Source organism: Echiichthys vipera (assembly GCF_963691815.1).
Source record: "Echiichthys vipera genome assembly, chromosome: 13".
Lineage (NCBI taxonomy): Eukaryota > Metazoa > Chordata > Actinopteri > Perciformes > Trachinidae > Echiichthys > Echiichthys vipera.
Window position 1 is genome coordinate 27,179,257 of NC_139838.1, and position 18,778 is coordinate 27,198,034.

Consider the following 18,778-nt stretch of genomic DNA (forward strand, 5'->3'; position numbering starts at 1 on the left):
TACAATCCAATTTTATTTACAGTGCAAAATCATAACAAAAGTCATCCAAGGACACTTTAAGGAGTATGCGTAGACCACACTCTATGACTTATTTATGATTTACAGAGACCCAACACTCACAGTGGCAACGAAAACCTTCCCTTTAACTATAACAGGCAGGAACGTCGGACAGACCCAACTCTGTGGAGGACGGACGTCTGTCTGCATCGGTTGGGAAGGAAGTAAAGGAGAGAGAAAGAGAGAAAAGACGGACAGATGGACAGAGAGAGACAAAGACAGACAGAGAGACACTTCCAGAGATGCTAGCGGCCACAAAAGCAACAGTAACTATAATAATATCTATAGTAATGTGAATAGACGCATATGTTATGTCAGTTAATACAGCAGAACAGTAGAAACAAGAACAGTCAGAACAAATAGATTCAATTCAATTCAATTCAATCCAATTTTATTTACAGTGCCAAATCATAACAAAAGTCATCCAAGGACACTTTACAGAGTAGGTAAAGACCACACTCTATGACTTATTTATGATTTACAGAGACCCAACAATTCCCCCGTAGAGTACGGTGGCGTTGAAAACCTTCACTATAACAGACAGGAACGTCAGACAGACCCAGCTCTGTGGAGGACGGACATCTGTCTGCACCGGAGAGAGGGAGAGAAGGAGAGAGAGAGAGAGACAGACACAAAGACAGACAAAGAGACACTTCCAGAGATGCTAGCAGCCACGAAAGCAACAATAACTATGATAATATCTATAGTAATGTGAATATGACGTATATGTTATGGTAGTTGTCAGGTTCAAGCAAACTAAAACATCCAGAACTTAACAAAAGAGAGAAAGACAAGAGTTATATGTTTTACTTGCAAGGAGACGGACAGAGATGCGCTCAGTTACAATCTCCTACCGCTCTGAAACACACTCTGCCGAGACCTTTCTCTTTATCTCCTTTAGACCTTTTTTAAAATATGTGTTATAGCTCTAAAGGTGAGGGGGGCACACAACTGCAACTCGTCACATATAAACAATTCATTATCTTTATGAGTTTACAACTCCAAGGGAGAGGGGGCACATGCTGCTCGTCCTTAAAACATGTTCTTCAGTTGAGCAGTGTCATGCTTATCTGATTTCTTCTATCTGTAAAACAACTCTACACAAATTAGCTGTTCACACACACCAAGTAAGGTTAGATTATATGTAAAGGCAATTTGAGTAAATATGAGATTACTTTATGTACAATTATTCTAACAGTAGTTAATACAGTAGAAACAAGCACAGCCAGAACACAGAGATCAGATCCCATCGCCCCAGTTCTTAAGACCTCACATCGGCTCCCAGTCAGCTCCTGAATAGACTATAAAGTTCTGCTTCTGGTTTACAAATCCCTGAATGGTTCTGGTCCAGAATACATGAATGACATGTTAGTCGAGTGTAAACCCAGTAGGGCTCTGAGATCTACAGACTCAGGTCACGTAGTGGAGCACAGAGTTCAGACTGGACGTGATGAAGCAGCGTTTAGCTGTGATGCTGCACACAACTGGAACAAACTACCAGCAGATCTGAAATCAGCCCCGACTTTGAGCACGTTTAAATCCAGTTGTGCTTATAGCTGAGCTCTTTATAATGACTTTAAACACGATCTATTTCCTTTTATTTTTACTTTTTCAATCTTCTTTGCTCCTGCTTTTAAGTTTTTTTTTTGTTTTTGCACTATTTAAATGTCTTTTATGTAAAGCACATTGAGTCGCCTCGGTACGAAACATGCTGTTTAAATAAAGACGCGTTGACTTAATGAGTTGATGTAGATCGCCTGAACGCACCACTGCACAATTGACTAGCGCACAATGAATCATTGGATACTGAAGGCTTCAGATGACGGAGCAGCTGTGTCTTCCAAGTTCCTACAGTTAAATATTAGAAAAAAATGAATGTGACACAGAGTCCCCTCCTCCCCACAGTGCTGTATTTCAGTAAGTCAGCTCTCTGCCGCGGTGTTCATGACTGCAGCTGACGGATCCTCCAGAGAGTCTTTCTACACTCTAAAGAAATGACGCTTGTGATGTGGACCAGTAGTTTTTCTGAACACATTAAAACAAACGACGCCCTCGCTGCGACGGGAGCAGTCTTACCCCGCTGCACCGCTGACGGCTCTTTCTGAGTCACGTGTGGAATTAAATTCAACCTTGTTACCTAATTCAACATAACACGAGAGAAGGATTTTCTCAGGACACTTTACAGAGTAGGTAAAGACCACACTCATTTATGATTTACAGAGACCCAACAATTCCCCCGTAGAGTACAGTGGAAACGTAAACCTTCCCTATAACAGACAGGAACGTCAGACAGACCCAGCTCTGTGGAGGACGCACATCCGTCTGCACCGGAGAGAGGAAGAAAAGGAGAGAGAGAGAGAAAAGACGGACAGATGACAGAGAGAGACAAAGACAGACAAAAGATAGAGAGAGAGAGGCACACTTCCAGAGATACAAGCAACCAAAGAGTAACAGTAACTATAATAATATCTATAGTAATGTGAATATGACTTATATGTTATGGGGGTTAATACAGCAGAACAGTAGAAACAAGCACAGCTAAGGTGATAGATTATAATAGCAGCAGGAAGCGTCATGCAGGACCACGGCAGCAGGCACCACCACCATCAGCGGAGACCTGCACACAGGACCATGACAGCAGGCACCACCACCATCAGCAGAGACCTGCACACAGGACCACGGCAGCAGGCACCACCACCACCATCAGCAGAGACCTGCACACAGGACCACGGCAGCAGGCACCACCACCATCAGCAGAGACCTGCACACAGGACCACGGCAGCAGGCACCACCACCATCAGCAGAGACCTGTGAGACGACAAAGCACAAACAACTTCGGGGGAAGAAGTTGAATTCGTAACATGCACTGATGAGACATGAACGATACAGACAGAGAGGAGATTCAGAAAGGGTCGGTAGCAACGTAGAACAAGCGTGAACACCCTGCGTCCTGTCCTGAGGGCGTCGCCACCGTGAATGAATTCCCTGTGAAGAGGACAGGATTTGCGACTCCTCAAATGTGTTCACGGAGCACTTTTGAACTTTTGAACTGTCTTCAAAAAAGTCCTTCCCCACTCCGTGTCCTGCCATGCCAGCCTGTTTGAAGTGGTAACGCTCTGAGTTATGGAAAGCTTTGAAACGCTGAATGAATTTGGGATCATTAAATTGGGTTTCCTGCTCGGCTGCTTATCACGGGGACTATAGCAAGAACCTTTTGTTGGTCTTAAATGTTTATTTTACATAATAAATGTTTTCATAGTAAGATGTGAGAATTGCCTGATGCTGTTCTTATGCAGTGAGTTACAAATCAGCGTTGACTTTACAGCCGTATTAAAGAAGCAGCGCCTGTTAAAAGTCTCCTGCTCTGTGAAAGCTTCCTGCACATCAGAGTCTAATCTATTATTAAACTGTCCTGAGACGGACGGCGAGAGAATCTGCTGAGAGTTATTTATTGGAACAAAGCAAACTGGAAACAGAAAGACATTTAGAAACGGCACGTTGTTCATGCATTAGTTTATTGGCACCAGCTGTTTCATTCACGCATCAGCGATGATGTTGACAGCTACACTAATATGACACTGTTATTACAAATAGGACACTATTCAGAATACAATCATGTACACAAAATGTATTCTAAATTTAAGGTTGAATATGGAGAATGAGCAGAACAGCCCCATCTAGTGTCTGAAGTTCGTAGTCGCAGCAACAAAAAATAATCCCAGCAGTGGGGTTGCCAGGTTGGTCAGACCCGACCCAGTAGCTCCAGGAGACCGGAGTCTGTTTGAGCCTGTTTGAACCCGTCCCCTCCAGCAAATTGCACCATAAAAACAAGGATTAGAGGAGTTTTACTGACAGTTAGCGTTAGCATTTAGCGTTAGCCGTTCTCGCTAAATGCAGATGAAAGTGATGTTAGCATCAAGGAGAAGCGTAGCCATGTGGGTGTGCGTTTGAATGGCGTTCCTCTCCTTTCTCTCAGTCCATGGAGTGAATGCTCGGCCTATAGTGACTCTGGTTGTTGCCCGTCTCCGCTCACTCAGCTGCTGGGACAAAGAACGCCCCCTTCACTGAGGCTCCCAAGCAGCTGCAGGATCGGCAAACTCCATTTCACCCAGTGCCAGCCTACAGTAGCTACACCCAACAACAGGCAACCCTGGCGACCAGCAACGCCCAACGCTATTGGCTGCTACCATGGAAACAGAACGTGACAGAAAGTCATTGTCAAACCCGTCAAAATGTTATTTTAAATATTAATACAGACTAAATATATATTTTTCATAGAAAAGCAAAACTTTCATTCAAAAAACTATAGCTTTTAATAAAGATTCTACATATTCAACCTATAAGCATGAACAATGAACAAGCATTTACCAACTAAGACGATGGATTTGTTGGTATCGTCATGTATAAAGGGCATTCAGTATATAAGTCTCAATTTGGGTTTTTACTGCAGTGTACGACAGTTTACGACCTCTTTACAATCAGCTCGTTATACAGAAACAGACCAGCCAGCAGGTTGCAGGGCTGGGGCAGAGATTCATGCCTGAAAGAAAAGCCCTCATCTGTGGTCAGAAGGAGAAACACACCTGTGAAAGACCCGGATATCAACAGGTTCAGGTCATAGCAAGAAGGTGGTTGAAGAAATGGAAAAACCGAGGCTGAGTTTGCAGGATGGAACAAATGTGTCACTGTTGGAAAACGTAAAACAAAAATGTAAATTGCACGTAAACTGGAATCTTATGGTAATCTTCATTGTTGTTTACCATGTAAACAGCCTACACAGTGTCCTTATAGCATGCAGGACTCCAACTAGCGCGTTGCATTGATGCTCTCCGTCCACACTTAATCACAGAATGTGTGAACCCCCTGAAAATCACTTCCTGTGCACCAGTGGACTCCAAATGTGTTTACGAAGGAGCTGGCAGCGTCACTTCACATAGGCTGCTGTCCCCAAAGCTCCATCCAGAAACACACACACACACACATTCGCACACACATCCACGCATAGAGTGACGCTCATTTCCTCCGAGACTCCTCGGGTTTTACCTTCTCTGGCCCCGTCAGTTACAACAACACCGGCTCGAATAGAAACAATGTAATTAAACTAATTTTATCACAGCGTGGTCGCATCGCCTGCTGTTAGGACGCGGTGTTCGTAGGATTATTGTCTGTTTTGGAATAAGGGCAGAAACATGAATATTTAGTGCACGTAAACATTGTCAGTGACTCATTAATCAGCTTCTCGGTGACCGGCTGACGTGTAACATCCAGGTGTACAAGGTGGCCTTTATAACCTTACACTTTTACCTGACTGCTCTCTCAGGTGGTTCTTTGCTTGATAGTTAATAAGACACAACAAGTAAATAATGTAATTTTAGAGCTTTAGGTGTAAAGCTCGTCTTGGGAAAGATTATGGATCGGGGGAAAATGGAGTAGAACCATCGTTGGCTTGTACAAGTGCGCACGCTTGTGCTCGTACATGTGTAAACGTGCTTTACAAAAGCCCACCTCTCCCAAACCGTCCTTGGCCGGCAAGCGTGCCGCAGCTAGACGCGGTGCTGTCGCACTCGTACTGGTCAAACGAACTACACTTTACCCGTGAAACCTGTTTGGTCACGGTACGGATGGACAGTGTGAGTGCGACCTAATAATACATCCACGGTCTGAACCTGCTCCTGGTGACCGGCTGACGTGTAACATCCAGGTGTACAAGGTGGCCTTTATAACCTTACACTTTTACCTGACTGCTCTCTCAGGTGGTGCCATGTTTGTTAGTTAATAAGACACAACATGTAAATAATGTAATTTTAGAGCTTTAGGTGTAAATTTTCTCCCTAAATGGAATCAGCTGACTCATGTTTCACAGCTCGGCTCTGAGGATTCGTACAAGAGGAGAGGAAAGAGATCTTTTGCTGATGAGTCCAGTTTTGAGCTGATGAGGCGACGTTTGGATTTTTCTCGTTAGCCTCGATTCGTCCAATTCTGTGTGTGGAGACGTGCACGCCCCCAACACCACGACCTCGTTTGTAGAAATTAGGCAATTGTACATTTCATTTTGTGAAGATAGAATATAATAGAATGACTTTAATGATCCCGGACTGGGAAATTATTTTGTAACAGCAGTAATGAGTCAGCAAATCAAAACTTTGTACATAACATACATAGAATCCAATATATACATAGTGTATATATGCAGTGCACAGTGTGCTATAAACAATAAACAATAATAATATATACAACAAAATATGCAAAATATACTATAACAATAATAATATATACAAAACAAACGAAACAGTAGAGAGAGGGAATGTTAGGATGCAGCGTCTGTATCTGGGCAACAGCGGAGTGGATGACGTCACAGGCCAGCGCTGCATCAGCTGAAGGAGGAACGTACGCACCGATCATGATGGCAGACGTGAATTCCCGGGGCCTCATCCCCACAGTCAGCAGTTCAATGTTGGGGTACAGAGACGTCTCCCCCCGCGAACGTGTCCGGGACCGCACCACCTCTCACCACTCACGTACAGTGCAATCCCTCCTCCTTTTTTCTCTCCGCTGCAATGTAATGACTTAATTTTTCATTTCCTTTTGTTGGAGTCATACACTGTAAACTGCCAAGATTCAAAGATGAGTCCATGCATTTCACAGGTTTGAGTCTTGTTGAATTTCCATTGTTGCTGAACTTATTCAAGCAATGACAGCTGTCTTCCACCCGGAGACCCAGAGTCTCTGTCGCTTGGATCTGAGTAGTGCCAGAACAGACCTTTGAAAAATGTCCCGGTGTCTCTTCCTCACATTGTTCTCTCCCTAATCCTGCAGGCGCATTGCCAAAGGTGTGTCTGTGCTCACCCACGGGGCCATGGCTCTGCGGAGGGACCAGGGGACCACCAGCCGGTCACAGTACGCCGGTAACTGCCAGAGTGACGGCAACCAGACTCACCGAGTGCCAGACAGAATCAGGTGAGAGGGAGGGAGAGGGAGAGGGGGAGGACAGAGGGTGACTTTGAACGTCGGTGTCATCCTCACACCGGCTCCTGACATACAGCAGAGCGAGCGAGCGAGCAAACAGCGGGGCAGCATGGGAAAGCAAATAGTGGCAAGCTGCTTCAGTGGAGTGTCCACATTCAGAGCAAATCCACAGCGCTGAGTCATTCTGGCCTGGAAACAGCTGTTTTTGTTTCCATAGCGATGCTTTACAGGTGAAACTCCACATAGTGGCTGCTGATGTGTTGTACTCGCTAATGCTACAGATTTAGAGGATTGATTTCTTCACATCATGAGGTTAAACAAATTTCTCCTGCTTTACATATCAACATTTTTCATAATGACGGACAGTGACAGTGAGAGCTCATCGATTCTGCGACTCAGCAACACTGTCCAGGGTCACATTCAGCTCTGCACAACATTCAAAGACATCTAGGTGCAATATTTCGTCATCATTTTCGTTGACGAAAGCAACACTACTCTGAAACACTTTAAATACATGTAGGTAAATGAGCAGAGGAGCAGAATAGAAGTTCATCTTTTTACGGCATGCTTGATTGACTGTTGCTGCTCTTCGACACAATCCCCTCTGGGAGCTGATTGGAGAAGTCAGGTGTCTCTCTCTTTTCAGCAGTCGGGGGGGGGGGACACAGGAGCTGTCTGGTACCCTGCTGCTAGACTGACTCTGGAGATTAATGTTCAAGTTCACTAATACGGCATTCACAAAGGAATTGTCTGCAGGAGACATGCAGAGCTGTGCGTGGAAGGTTGATTGTACATTGGGTTCCATTAATTCCACTTACGGGAAGAAAACTCTGTATCAGAAGACGCACGAGTGAATAAGAAACCCTGATCTCAACAGATAATGTCAAAAGGCCCTTGAGCAAATGACTGAACCCTTCACTGCTTCATTTAAACTGTGAAGAGAGAACTCTGAGGCCTCACGTATGAAGAGGCGTCTTTCGTAAAGGCAAACAAAACTTCCAAGACAAGTAGGTGTTCAAACAACAGCGGAGAGTTATCTTAGACTTTTAATTTGCACTTTATAGAAAACAGTTGAAGCTGAAATTATTCAGGGTTATGTTTCCAAAGGTGTTTTGCCTCATAATTATGATGACAGACGGCACCTTAAACCCCAATTAACATTTTTAACAAACAGAGTATCGAGAACATCTGCAACCGCAGTGAAAGCTCCAGATTTCACCAGATTTGCACGAGTGTAAATGCTGAAGTGTTGCGGCGGTTTGTGTTTATTCTACAGACCGCAAATGCAGCCACATTAGCCCTTTAGCTTTAGCTAGTGAATGTGTCTGTGTCTCTTTGCTCAGGTTTAAGTTTCAAATCTTTTTCCTCGAGCAGAGCATTTGAAAACCCACGTCATGTCGCTGGACTTGAGCCACTAAATGCAATCTTGTGTGTTATTTCCATCCACTTTCATCTACTCTCACACGATGTGCTTCAAGTCGAGTCTGAACACACTTAAGGGCGCACTCACACTGTCCTTCTGCACCGCGCCCCGGGCTTTAGGGTACTTGTCCCCCCTCCCTCTCCCCCCGCTTGCCAGGCCCGTTTGCACTCACACTACCTGGGCCTCGGCGAATGCTTCTTGCTGCCTATACGTCATCACGCCGTAACACGTCACACGCATTGATGACGTCATGGCGATGCGTGGCTTTGTTTCCAGATCTTTCCGTAGACCTCTGAGTTTTTGTGCGTCTTGTCGACTGTTTTTGAATCTTTTCATCGACCAAATCTGCAGTAAACACTCCACCTCCGCATCACACCAACGTGAACCTTTCGCCGCCATTGTTGTTGTTGTTAAATGTCCGCGCATGGTCCGTCCTTCTATTTTCTATGTCCCAACAGGCGCACATAAATTACATCAGAACCGCCGTAGGCCTCGTGCTCGTGCTCGTGCTCGTACACGTGCGCACGCTCGTGCTCGTACATGTGCAAACCCGCTCTACAAAAGCCCACCTCTCTCAGACGGACCGTGGACGGCCAGCTGGCCACAGTTATGCGTGGAGTGGGTGCACTCACACTGGTCAAACGCACTAGGCTTGACCCGAAAAGCCTGTTTTGGCCCGGTGCGGAAGGACAGTGTGAGTGCGCCCTTAAGTCTGATGTAGTCCGAGCGAGGTCTGCGAAAGTAGGAAGTAAGGGAACTTTTTATTCCTTAGCAGAAGAATTTGTCTCACTTCAACATTAACTTGGAAAACTAGATGCTCACACTGGTTCCCTCTGATTAACGAAAGAGACTCTGGGAAATGTTCTGCCTGAAACAGATGCAGATGAGGCAGATTGAGGGAGAGCAGGCACAACAGAACTGCTAAAAACAGCTAACAGCAGAAAGTGACAGATTGGTGCAGATATGACAGATCGATGACAGCGTCAGAGAAATCGTCCTCGCACAGGCAAGTTTGACTGCAGATGGATGGTTACTGCAAGTCGCCCGCCTGCACTCTTAAATGGAGTGAGGAGGTTCATTTTCAACTCGGCTAAACATTTCATGCCCTTCAGAATCTGCCTTTTGAATGTTGTCAATCTGCAGCGAGGGCTGTCTGTCACCCTGACAGGCGCCGGGGCTCATGGGAGTCTCGTGGCGTGGCAGTGATAGTCCTCTCTGCTGCGGCGTGGACGATACCTGTAACACGTGAAGGGCTTCGCTCTCAGGGGGGAGACGACTGAATTGTGGCTGACAAAGAAATACAACTCAACCTGTTGGTGTTCTGAACGATTGCGCGGCTTTATTTTGGGAACACTGGGAGCTTCCTATTTTAGAATAATTTATAAATACTCCATCGAAAAAATCTACCTTTAGAGTATTCAAGGCCCAGACGTGTGTGTGTGTGTGTGTGTGTGTGTGTGTGTGTGTGTGTGTGTGTGTGTGTGTGTGTGTGTGTGTGTGTGTGTGTGTGTGTGTGTGTGTGTGTGTGTGTGTGTGTGTGTGTGTGTGTGTGTGTGTGTGTGTGCCTGCATGTGTGTACGTGTTTGAGATTACAGAGAACATCTGTGCGGATTCTCATTAAAGAGGACATATCATGCTTTTCCGTCTTTTTTTTTAACCTTTAAATGTAGTTATAATGTTTTATAGTCATGTCTAACAACATCAAGGCATCAAATAATGACGTACTTGCATTTAGACGTGAGCCCTGTCGACCGTCTGGGTTGAAGCTCCGACAGAGCCTGCCACACAGAAGTGCTGCAGCAATGGACAATATGAGAAATATAATGTGTTTTTCAAAGATCAAAGCATGTAAACCTATTGTAGTTGACCCTGAAAATAGACATTTGACCCAGAAAACTAGCATAATAGGGCCTCTTTAAGCAAAACTAGCATAATAAGGCCTCTTTAAGCAAAACTAGCATAACAGGGCCTCTTTAAGCAAAACTAGCATAATAGGCCTCTTTAAGCAAAACTAGCATAATAGGCCTCTTTAAGCAAAACTAGCATAACAGGGCCTCTTTAAGCACATGATGCAACCAGTTTTCAAAATTGGTTAGGATTTAAAAATAGCTCGATGGATGCTCGGCTGAAACAACGGTAGAGAAGTGGATTATTCTGCAGGAGTGATTTGAGAAGTTTTTAATTCATGTTTTGGCACGTTTCGGTTTGTGACTCTTGAGTACGATTCAAATCCATTGAACTGCTCTGAATCTGAGCCACTGCGGTTTCCATCCTCGAGGAAGAAGAACGATGCACACCTTACAGCCAGGGCTTGTTTGTCACCCTCAAGATTTCAACAGCTTAGTCCTTTACACTTATATCAGCAAATATTCTAATCTTTGGGATTCTGGGCTCACACCAAAAATATGTTATTGTGGGAATGAAACCACGGTTTGAAATGCTTTACAAATCCATGACATTAATGGAGCTGCGCTTGCCAATTGTGCTCCTGTGTTTGAATGAAAAGGACTGAATGAGTAGGAAGTAGAGCGAATGCATGCTCAGCGAATCTCCCCTCAATTAATCACTAAGAGACCGTTGAACCAAACTGGTATTATTAATTATCCTATGGAGTTTCTGAAAAATTGCGATTGGAAACTGCGATGACGCTCTTCTACACACAGCTGTGCGCTGCCACGCCAGCGTAGGTCGGGCACCATGTGTTTTCTTTGTTGAGAGACATTTGAAAACAACATCCGCAAACAGAAAAGTCAGATGACACCCGACACATTTTATGCTTCCTAACAATCTCCTTCTCCTCCCCTGTGTGTGCTCGGGCAGCTGAGACAGATGTGATGTAACAGAAACAACATAAAACACCGACGTAGCTGCATGACAGCGTTCACCACACACCCACTGAACAACCAGCTGCTCGTGTAGACAGACCCTGGCAACACAAATATCAGGATGTACGGACAGAATAATGGGAGGGTACGCGTGTGAGGACTGAGAAGACAGGAAGAGCGAGATGGAAGTTTGGCAGGCAGAGCTGGAGGATATTCGAGAGGATGAGGGGAAAGAGCGAGGGGAGGATGGAGATGATGGAGACGCTGATGAGGATAATGATGATGGTGATTTGGCCGTCTGCTTTGAAATCACGGTGCATCTCCCAGCCATCACATCACAAACGGCCGCAGCAGAGCACTATGTGAGCCGGTGCAGAGGAAACATGAACACACGCAACACAACAGAAGAGTAGGACTTTCCGTCATGACGTCCAAATAAACAAGTTCAGCTCACGGACACACGACACACAACAAAAGCAAGGACGTTTTTATATCCATGCCTGTTTTTTTCATGCCACTGGCCTCCACAACAACCTGAGTGACGCAGCCTGTATGTAACTGTTACGGTTTATCCATTGACAAGCTATTGTGCTCAGAGGTAACCATAACTGTGCAGGGGGTCACATGCACTGTTCGGTACAGCACAAAGTGCAGGGGCAGAGGGATGTAAGTCTAGTCTGAGTGACCCCTTGAGCCTTTATCCGACTGAGGTTTCTCAGGAGGGGGTCTGGAGTCTCCCTTAGAGAGAGGGGGAGAAGTTCAGCATCCGTGAGGAACTCGGAGTAGAGCCGCTGCTCCTTTGCGTTGAAAGGAGCCAGTTGAGGTGGTTCAGGATCATCTGGTAAGGATGAACCCTGGGCGCCTCCCTAGAGAGGTGTTCCAGGCACGTCCAGCTGGGAGGCAGCCTCTGGGAAGACCCAGGACCAGGTAGAGAGATTAGATCTCCACACTGGCCTGGGAACGCCTCAGGATCCCCCAGTTAGAGCTGGTTAATGTGGCCCGGGAAAGGGAAGTTTGGGGTCCCCTGCTAAAGCTGCTGCCCCCGTGACCCGACCCCGGATAAGAGGCTGAAGATGAGATGTGATGAGATGAAAACCATAAAAACGATGTGATACCTTAAGGGTAATGTTAGAACATTCTTGTGGTACAGGAACAAAACACCAGGATCGCCTGCTCTCTCTTTCAAACGCGTGAATCAGGTGACTCCAGGTGAGAGCCACAGTCACATCCTGTTTCAAATGATTAGACTCATCAGACGTGCAGAGGAAGGAGGAGACGCGGATTTAAGGGGGATTTAATGCCTTCAGACACCTGAGACGTGCAGTGTGTTGTAACTGAATAAGTAAAACACACAAGTGTGGACTGATGAGGGGCTGTCAGGAGACGTGAGGACCAGATTAGGCCAGCGCGTAGCTCCGACTAATGAAAGGAGAACATCTTTTCTCTGTGCCAGTTTTGTTTGTTTCTTCTAAACTGCGTAATTCTCTCTTCTCTGGAGTGAAGCATTAGCTCCACGATGCAGAATGTAGGACGGATGATATTATTGTTATCTGTTAATTAAAATTATTGCATATTCTTAGCTTAATGTAAAGAACCCAACGATAAGGAACAGAGGAGAGGGAGAGACGGCGAGAGGAAATGAGGATTAAGAGGTGAGGGAGACAGAAGACGATGAGGAGGAGAAAGTCTACGCAGAGGAGGGGGAGAAGACGAAGAGCGGAGAGCAGGAGAGCGGGATAAGAGAGAGTGAAGTGGAAGAAAGCTGAGTCAGTGGAGGAGCTCAGACAGTCTCCTCCAACCTTCAGGGAGACCGAGTGCTCGTGTGGAGTGGAGGAGTGTTACACCGCCCGCTGTCTCCGTCTCACTTTTTTAATAAGCACACCGCGGTGATCTTCAACAGCCACACTCGTCCCCCTCTGCACTCCGTGAGGCTTCTGTGACCACGCAACTATGTCCTCTCCATCTCCCAAATCCCTTTCTTTTCCTGTTTCTGTTTGACGATGCTGTCACACAACAGGGGGGCTTTTACCTCCACGAGCCGCAGCCACCGAGTGTGTTCAGTCGTGTAGCCTCTTTCCCTCCCTCTCAGATTAAGCTGCGTTAAATATTCATGCGACACTTAAGCCCGCGGTGCTAACAGTAATATTTACCAAGTGTAAACAGTAGAACATGTGAAAATGAGAGTGAGAAACATGTCCGCCAACGTCAACGCTGAATCTGCTCACAGAAGAGATTAAACCAGTGGATCATTCAGAGCTGGAGACCTCAGACCATTCAGTGGGACTGCTAATTCATTATTATTGCAACTGCTTTAAAGGACTGTTATGTTCTCGTAGTAAGTGTCTGATCCGCTCACGTTTTACCGGATCCTGTTGATGAAATGTGCAGTTTTAGCTGCAATGATCATGTACAGTCTTCTCTTTATAGAGAACTGAGTTACGACGGATGATGATGATGAGGTGTCAGGACACTCGGTCTGCTCGTGATACTTTTTATCGTCTGTCTCGTTCTTTCTTTCTTTCTCTCCTCTTTTTCACACCTTCGCTGGTTGCTCATCAGGTTGCTCATCAGGTTGCTCATCAGCATGTCTGGGTGTTAGTCTCCCATCTGTCGTGTTTCCTGGCCTGGTATTAGCTTGTCTTCTCTCTCTCTCTCTCTCTCTCTCTCTCTCTATCTATCTATCTATCTATCTATCTATCTATCTATCTATCTATCTATCTATCTATCTATCTATCTATCTATCTATCTATCTATCTATCTATCCATCTATCCATCTATCCATCTATCCATCTATCCATCCATCCATCCATCCCTCTCTATCTCTATCTCTCTTGCTCATTCTCTCTCTCTCGCTTGCTTGCTCTCTCTCTCTCTCTTGCTCATTCTCTCTCTCTCTCTCTCTTGCTCATTCTCTCTCTCTCTCTCTATCTCTCTCTCGCTCTCGCTCTCTCTCTCGCTCTTGCTCTTGCTCTCTCTCTCTTGCTCTCTCTCTCTATCTCTCTCTCTCTCGCTCATTCTCTCTCTCTATCTCTCTCTCTCTCTTGCTCATTTTCCCTCTCTCTCTCTCTTTCTCTCTCTCTCTCTCTCTCCTGGCTCACACATACATTCACTGTGTTTCTTTGTTTTCTCTATTGAAACCTTTCCTACCTCTTTTCTCTCTTCTTGTTTTCAGTTGTCAGTCTTGCCGTACCGACACACAGGGCGCCCATACGTGTATATGAAAGTGTAAACACATCTGCTGAGGTGTGTGTTCATTTGTTAAGTTTCAAGTTTAAGAAATGATTTGTAAACGTAGCTCAACAGGAGTCATAGGTCTCTGTTACTGATCTGGCTGTTCCCGAGTTCCCCCAGTTTGAGTTTGGCAGCTTCCCGCTGACCACACTTCACCACTTCTGTGTGTGTCGTTTGATGCCTAACCCTAACTGTCACCTTTTGTCATGACATTTTTAAGTAGAACGTCACATAAGGGATTGTTGTGCATAACTGTTCGTTAGGTATCATATAAACCTGTTGATGGTATGGGAAAACCATACCTGAAACTGACAAAAGGGTTGTTTTGAAAGTAGGAACTGAGTAGACCTGTGAAGACAATTTACAGTGAGGTGAAACTGACCAAAAATGAATCCAGAAAGTTGTGTTTCCATAGCTATTGTCAGCGATATGCTGAAATATTTGTCCACTTTTGAGCCTGCTTTGTCCTCTTCTACACATCAATCACATCATTGTTAACTACAAACTACAATGTCTCAGAAAGCAGCACTGCTGTAACAACAAGAGAGTAGAGTACTGGGTCCCCAGTGTTTCAGCCCTTAACTTACATCCTGGACAGCTCTCTGTCCTCCTGAGGCGACCGCTGCCTCGCTCTTCTTCACACAGGGCGCCCATAAGTGTATATGAAAGTGTAAACACATCTGCTGAGGTGTGTGTTTTTTAGGTTTCAAGTTTAAGAAATGATTTGTAAACGTAGGTCAACAGGAGGCATAGCTCTCTTTTACTGATTGGCTGCAGGGATGATCTGGTTCTCCCCGAGTTCCCCACGTTTGAGTTTGGCAGGTTCCTGCTAACCACACTTCACCACTTCTGTGTGTGTCGTTTTGATGCCTAACCATAGTAGAACGTCATATTAGGGATTGTTGTGCATAACTGTTCGTTAGGTATCATATGAACCTGTTGATGGTATGGGAAAACCATAACTGAAACTGACAAAAGGGTTGTTTTGAAAGTAGGAACTGAGCTGTGAAGACAATTTACAGTGAGGTGAAACCGACCAAAAGTGAATCCAGAAAGTACCTTCACAAGCTGTTGTGTTTCCATGGCTATTGTCAACGATGGGCTGAAATATTTGTCCCCTTTGAGCCTGCTTTGTCGTTTTCTACGCATCAGTTAACTACAAACTACAATGTCTCAGAAAGCAGCACTGCTGTAACAACAAGAGAGTAGAGTACTGGGTCCCCGGTGTTTCAGCCCTTAACTTACATCCTGGACAGCTCTCTGTCCTCCTGAGGCGACCGCTGCCTCGCTCTCTCAGTCTGTCGAGGCCTTCACTGAATCTCGCCGGTATAATTGGTGAGTGTTGTTACAAAATGCCTGACAAGGAAACCTGACATTTACAGTTGATGTCTGGGTTCAGGAGTAGACATCTGTCTCTCCCTCTGTGTCTCTCGGTGGCTGTTAGCTCTGACCCGTCATAACTGAACTTCCGACTTAACCATACATGAGGTGCGTCCCTGGGAGTCGAGTTCCAGCCACATGACTTTTGTCCTCAACAATCTGGATCATTTATTGAGACAGTAAAGGCTCATTTATGCTCTAAGTTAGATACGTATATGGATATGGACGGAGCTCTCTGTCAGTACTCTGCGTTCATTTCGTCCGTATTCCTGCATGTATCGTGTGAGCTTGCTGACGCGTACAGACACGGACCAGACGTTGCAGTACCACCGGGAATCGTGGGGGCACTGTCGGGCACTGTACACATGAGTGCCATGAATATCAGAAGTGACCTGGAACGAGAGGAGAGTTACTTTTCAAAATAAAACAGGAAATTAACAAGACAAAAACCCAAGGACAGGACAGACCACATCGCGGTGTGACAACAACCACACATGTGCAAAGTTTTGTTTTACGGGGGACTTTACTGCCAAATTAAGGCCTTTTTTAAGATCTGTCGAGGGTATTTTCTTTGCTTTGAGTGAGGTGCTTTTAATAAACGGCCTTGAAACACAGAAAACCATACAGATTGTAAAGAAGCACACCCTCGTCCTGGCTTCGTTTAGCAGAGTTGTGTTTCCCGCTCATTCTCTGTCTGAAGCTGATCTTTTTATGAACTTTCCAATCCTCACCGCCTCTCTGCTGAAATCCTTCTTCGTCTCCACGCTGACCCTGGAGGTCAGGTTTCTGGCACGGCTGCAGTGCAAGAAATGTGGGACAAAATCCTTCTTCCATGCATAAATGTATTTCACAGTTCAGCAGGAAGCTCATTCCAGGCTTCAGGAGTCTGCGTTTGCGGATTCAAGTGGGTTTCTTCCAGAGTTCGTCGTCTGGTAATGGAATTCACTCTATCAGATTCGATGCAAAGTGTTTCCCTGCTGGTCTACGGTGGATGGATGACACAAGGAGAGAATATTGTTCTAAAAAGAATGTAGGTGTGCGTTTTTGCACTGTGACGATGACTGCAGATCTCACAGTGGTTTCATTCTAGAGCAGGGGTGTCAAACTCAGGCCTGTGGGCCAAATCTGGCCCGCGGTGTAATTATATTTGGCCCCTAAGATCATATCCAGGTCCTGGCCCGCGAGTATAAAGCACATACACGTCTACTTTTCTGTTAGCAAACATGAGCATCCATGCTACCAGTCTCTGCAGACACACTTAATCCACCCCTCCCCAAAAACGACCAAAAGAAAGATGGAGGACAGGAGGTTTCAACAGCGGTGGGAGGCAGATGATCTGTGTCTGAAGGTAAAGAGCTGTTTGTCACCGTGGCTGTAACCAAAGAATCAAACAGAAGAAACACCACGACAAGAACAAGGACCTGCACTGGAAAGGTTCAACGTTACACATCTGGAGAGAAGGGAAAACATGCACATTTGCAGGCTTTTTTAGGCAACTTTGTCCCAGTTTGTAAATTTGGCCCACTGTGAATTGGAGTTTGACACCCCTGTTCTAGAGAGTCTGCTTCATGGCCAACATGGAGCGAAGGAAGTGCTGTTTGAAGGCCGACGTCTGCAGAATCTACACAAAAAACTTCCTTCAATGAATGATTTCATTCATGAGGAGTTCATTGACTGAGACATAGAGAAACTCAGCTCCGAGAGACACGTGATCTAAGTTGGTGCACAAAATGTAAAAGCAGAAAGTAGAGAAAGGGAGAGAGACAGTGATGAAGAGAAAGAGGAAGAAGATTTGATTGAGAAAAAAGAAACTTTCATAAAAAACAGATTGTGGAGAGAAAAAGAGCAGGAGAGGCAACTTTTCAAATTGAAGCCCAGGAGATAGATGTATCCGGCAAGTGTCTGTGATCTGTGTCTCTCTGGGTCTGTCCCATTCTTGGGAAGGCGATATCTCAGGAACCCCTGGAGGGAGTTTCTTCTCATTTGGCACAAACGTCCATTCAGATATTAGGTGGTTGATGGTAGTAAAATGTTAGGATTGTGTGTGTTCAACATCTTACAGGTTCTTAAAAGGTTACTTTACCCTGAGGCAAATCAACGGACCCTTGGGACCTGCCCAGGTCACTAAACACTAAACCTAGCCCCGTAACAAGTGCACTGATCATTTAGAGGAGAGTTACCGTTAACAGGCGTGACTGATTCGCAACTAATTCAAAGGCTAATCAGTTAGTTTTCTTGTCAGAGTAAGGAGGGTAGACGTGTGGACGAAGGCAGTCGGCAGCTAGGTGAAACTCCTCGCCATCAGCTTAAGTTTAAATACCTTTTAGAGTAATACTCTTAAGCCTAACGACCTAACCCTATTGAAATGGGGAGCTGAACCAGTACGTCCTGTACAGGGGTAAACGGGATCTAACCATCTCTTGGGAACCACTGCTCTAAACCACCTTATATGAACGTAAACGCAAAAGTGACCACCCCTGAAATGTTGCTAATGATCCACGTTGTTCCACATCTGCACTACGGCAAATCAAAGTTGGACCAATGAGAGGGTCTGTAGCTACACCGTGATTGCAACGTACAGTTCAGGTGATAAAGGTACTATATGTCTGAGGGATTGTGTTTCACCTGTCTGACTGCATTGCCCGATCCCTACGACTACCCTTGAGTGAGTAAAAAGACATTACCGACAGAGAACCCTTCTTGTCTGAAGCCTTGATTTGGTCCATTGGTTGATTGATTTGTTGATTAATTGATTGACCCATTCAAGCATTCATTAGCCCAGTCAGTTAACTGGTTATTTGTCTTTCAGTCAGCCGCTTAGTCTGTTATTCAATCATCCAGCCAGTCATTCTCCATCAATTTATCCCTCCCACTCCCTCCCTCCGTCTCTTCCATT

At 45.4% G+C, this 18,778-nt stretch overlaps 1 protein-coding gene across 1 annotated transcript in view; it reads left to right on the top strand.

The window, feature by feature from the left end:
• grin2da (glutamate receptor, ionotropic, N-methyl D-aspartate 2D, a) overlaps window positions 1-18,778 on the top strand; it is a gene marked incomplete at both ends in the record, with an annotated part of 247,265 nt that overhangs the window by 123,258 nt on the left and 105,229 nt on the right. Inside the window, one exon of the mRNA XM_083925228.1 lies at window positions 6,874-7,014. Coding sequence (XP_083781354.1) covers window positions 6,874-7,014 — 141 coding nt within the window. The remainder of the gene's footprint in view (window positions 1-6,873; window positions 7,015-18,778) is intronic.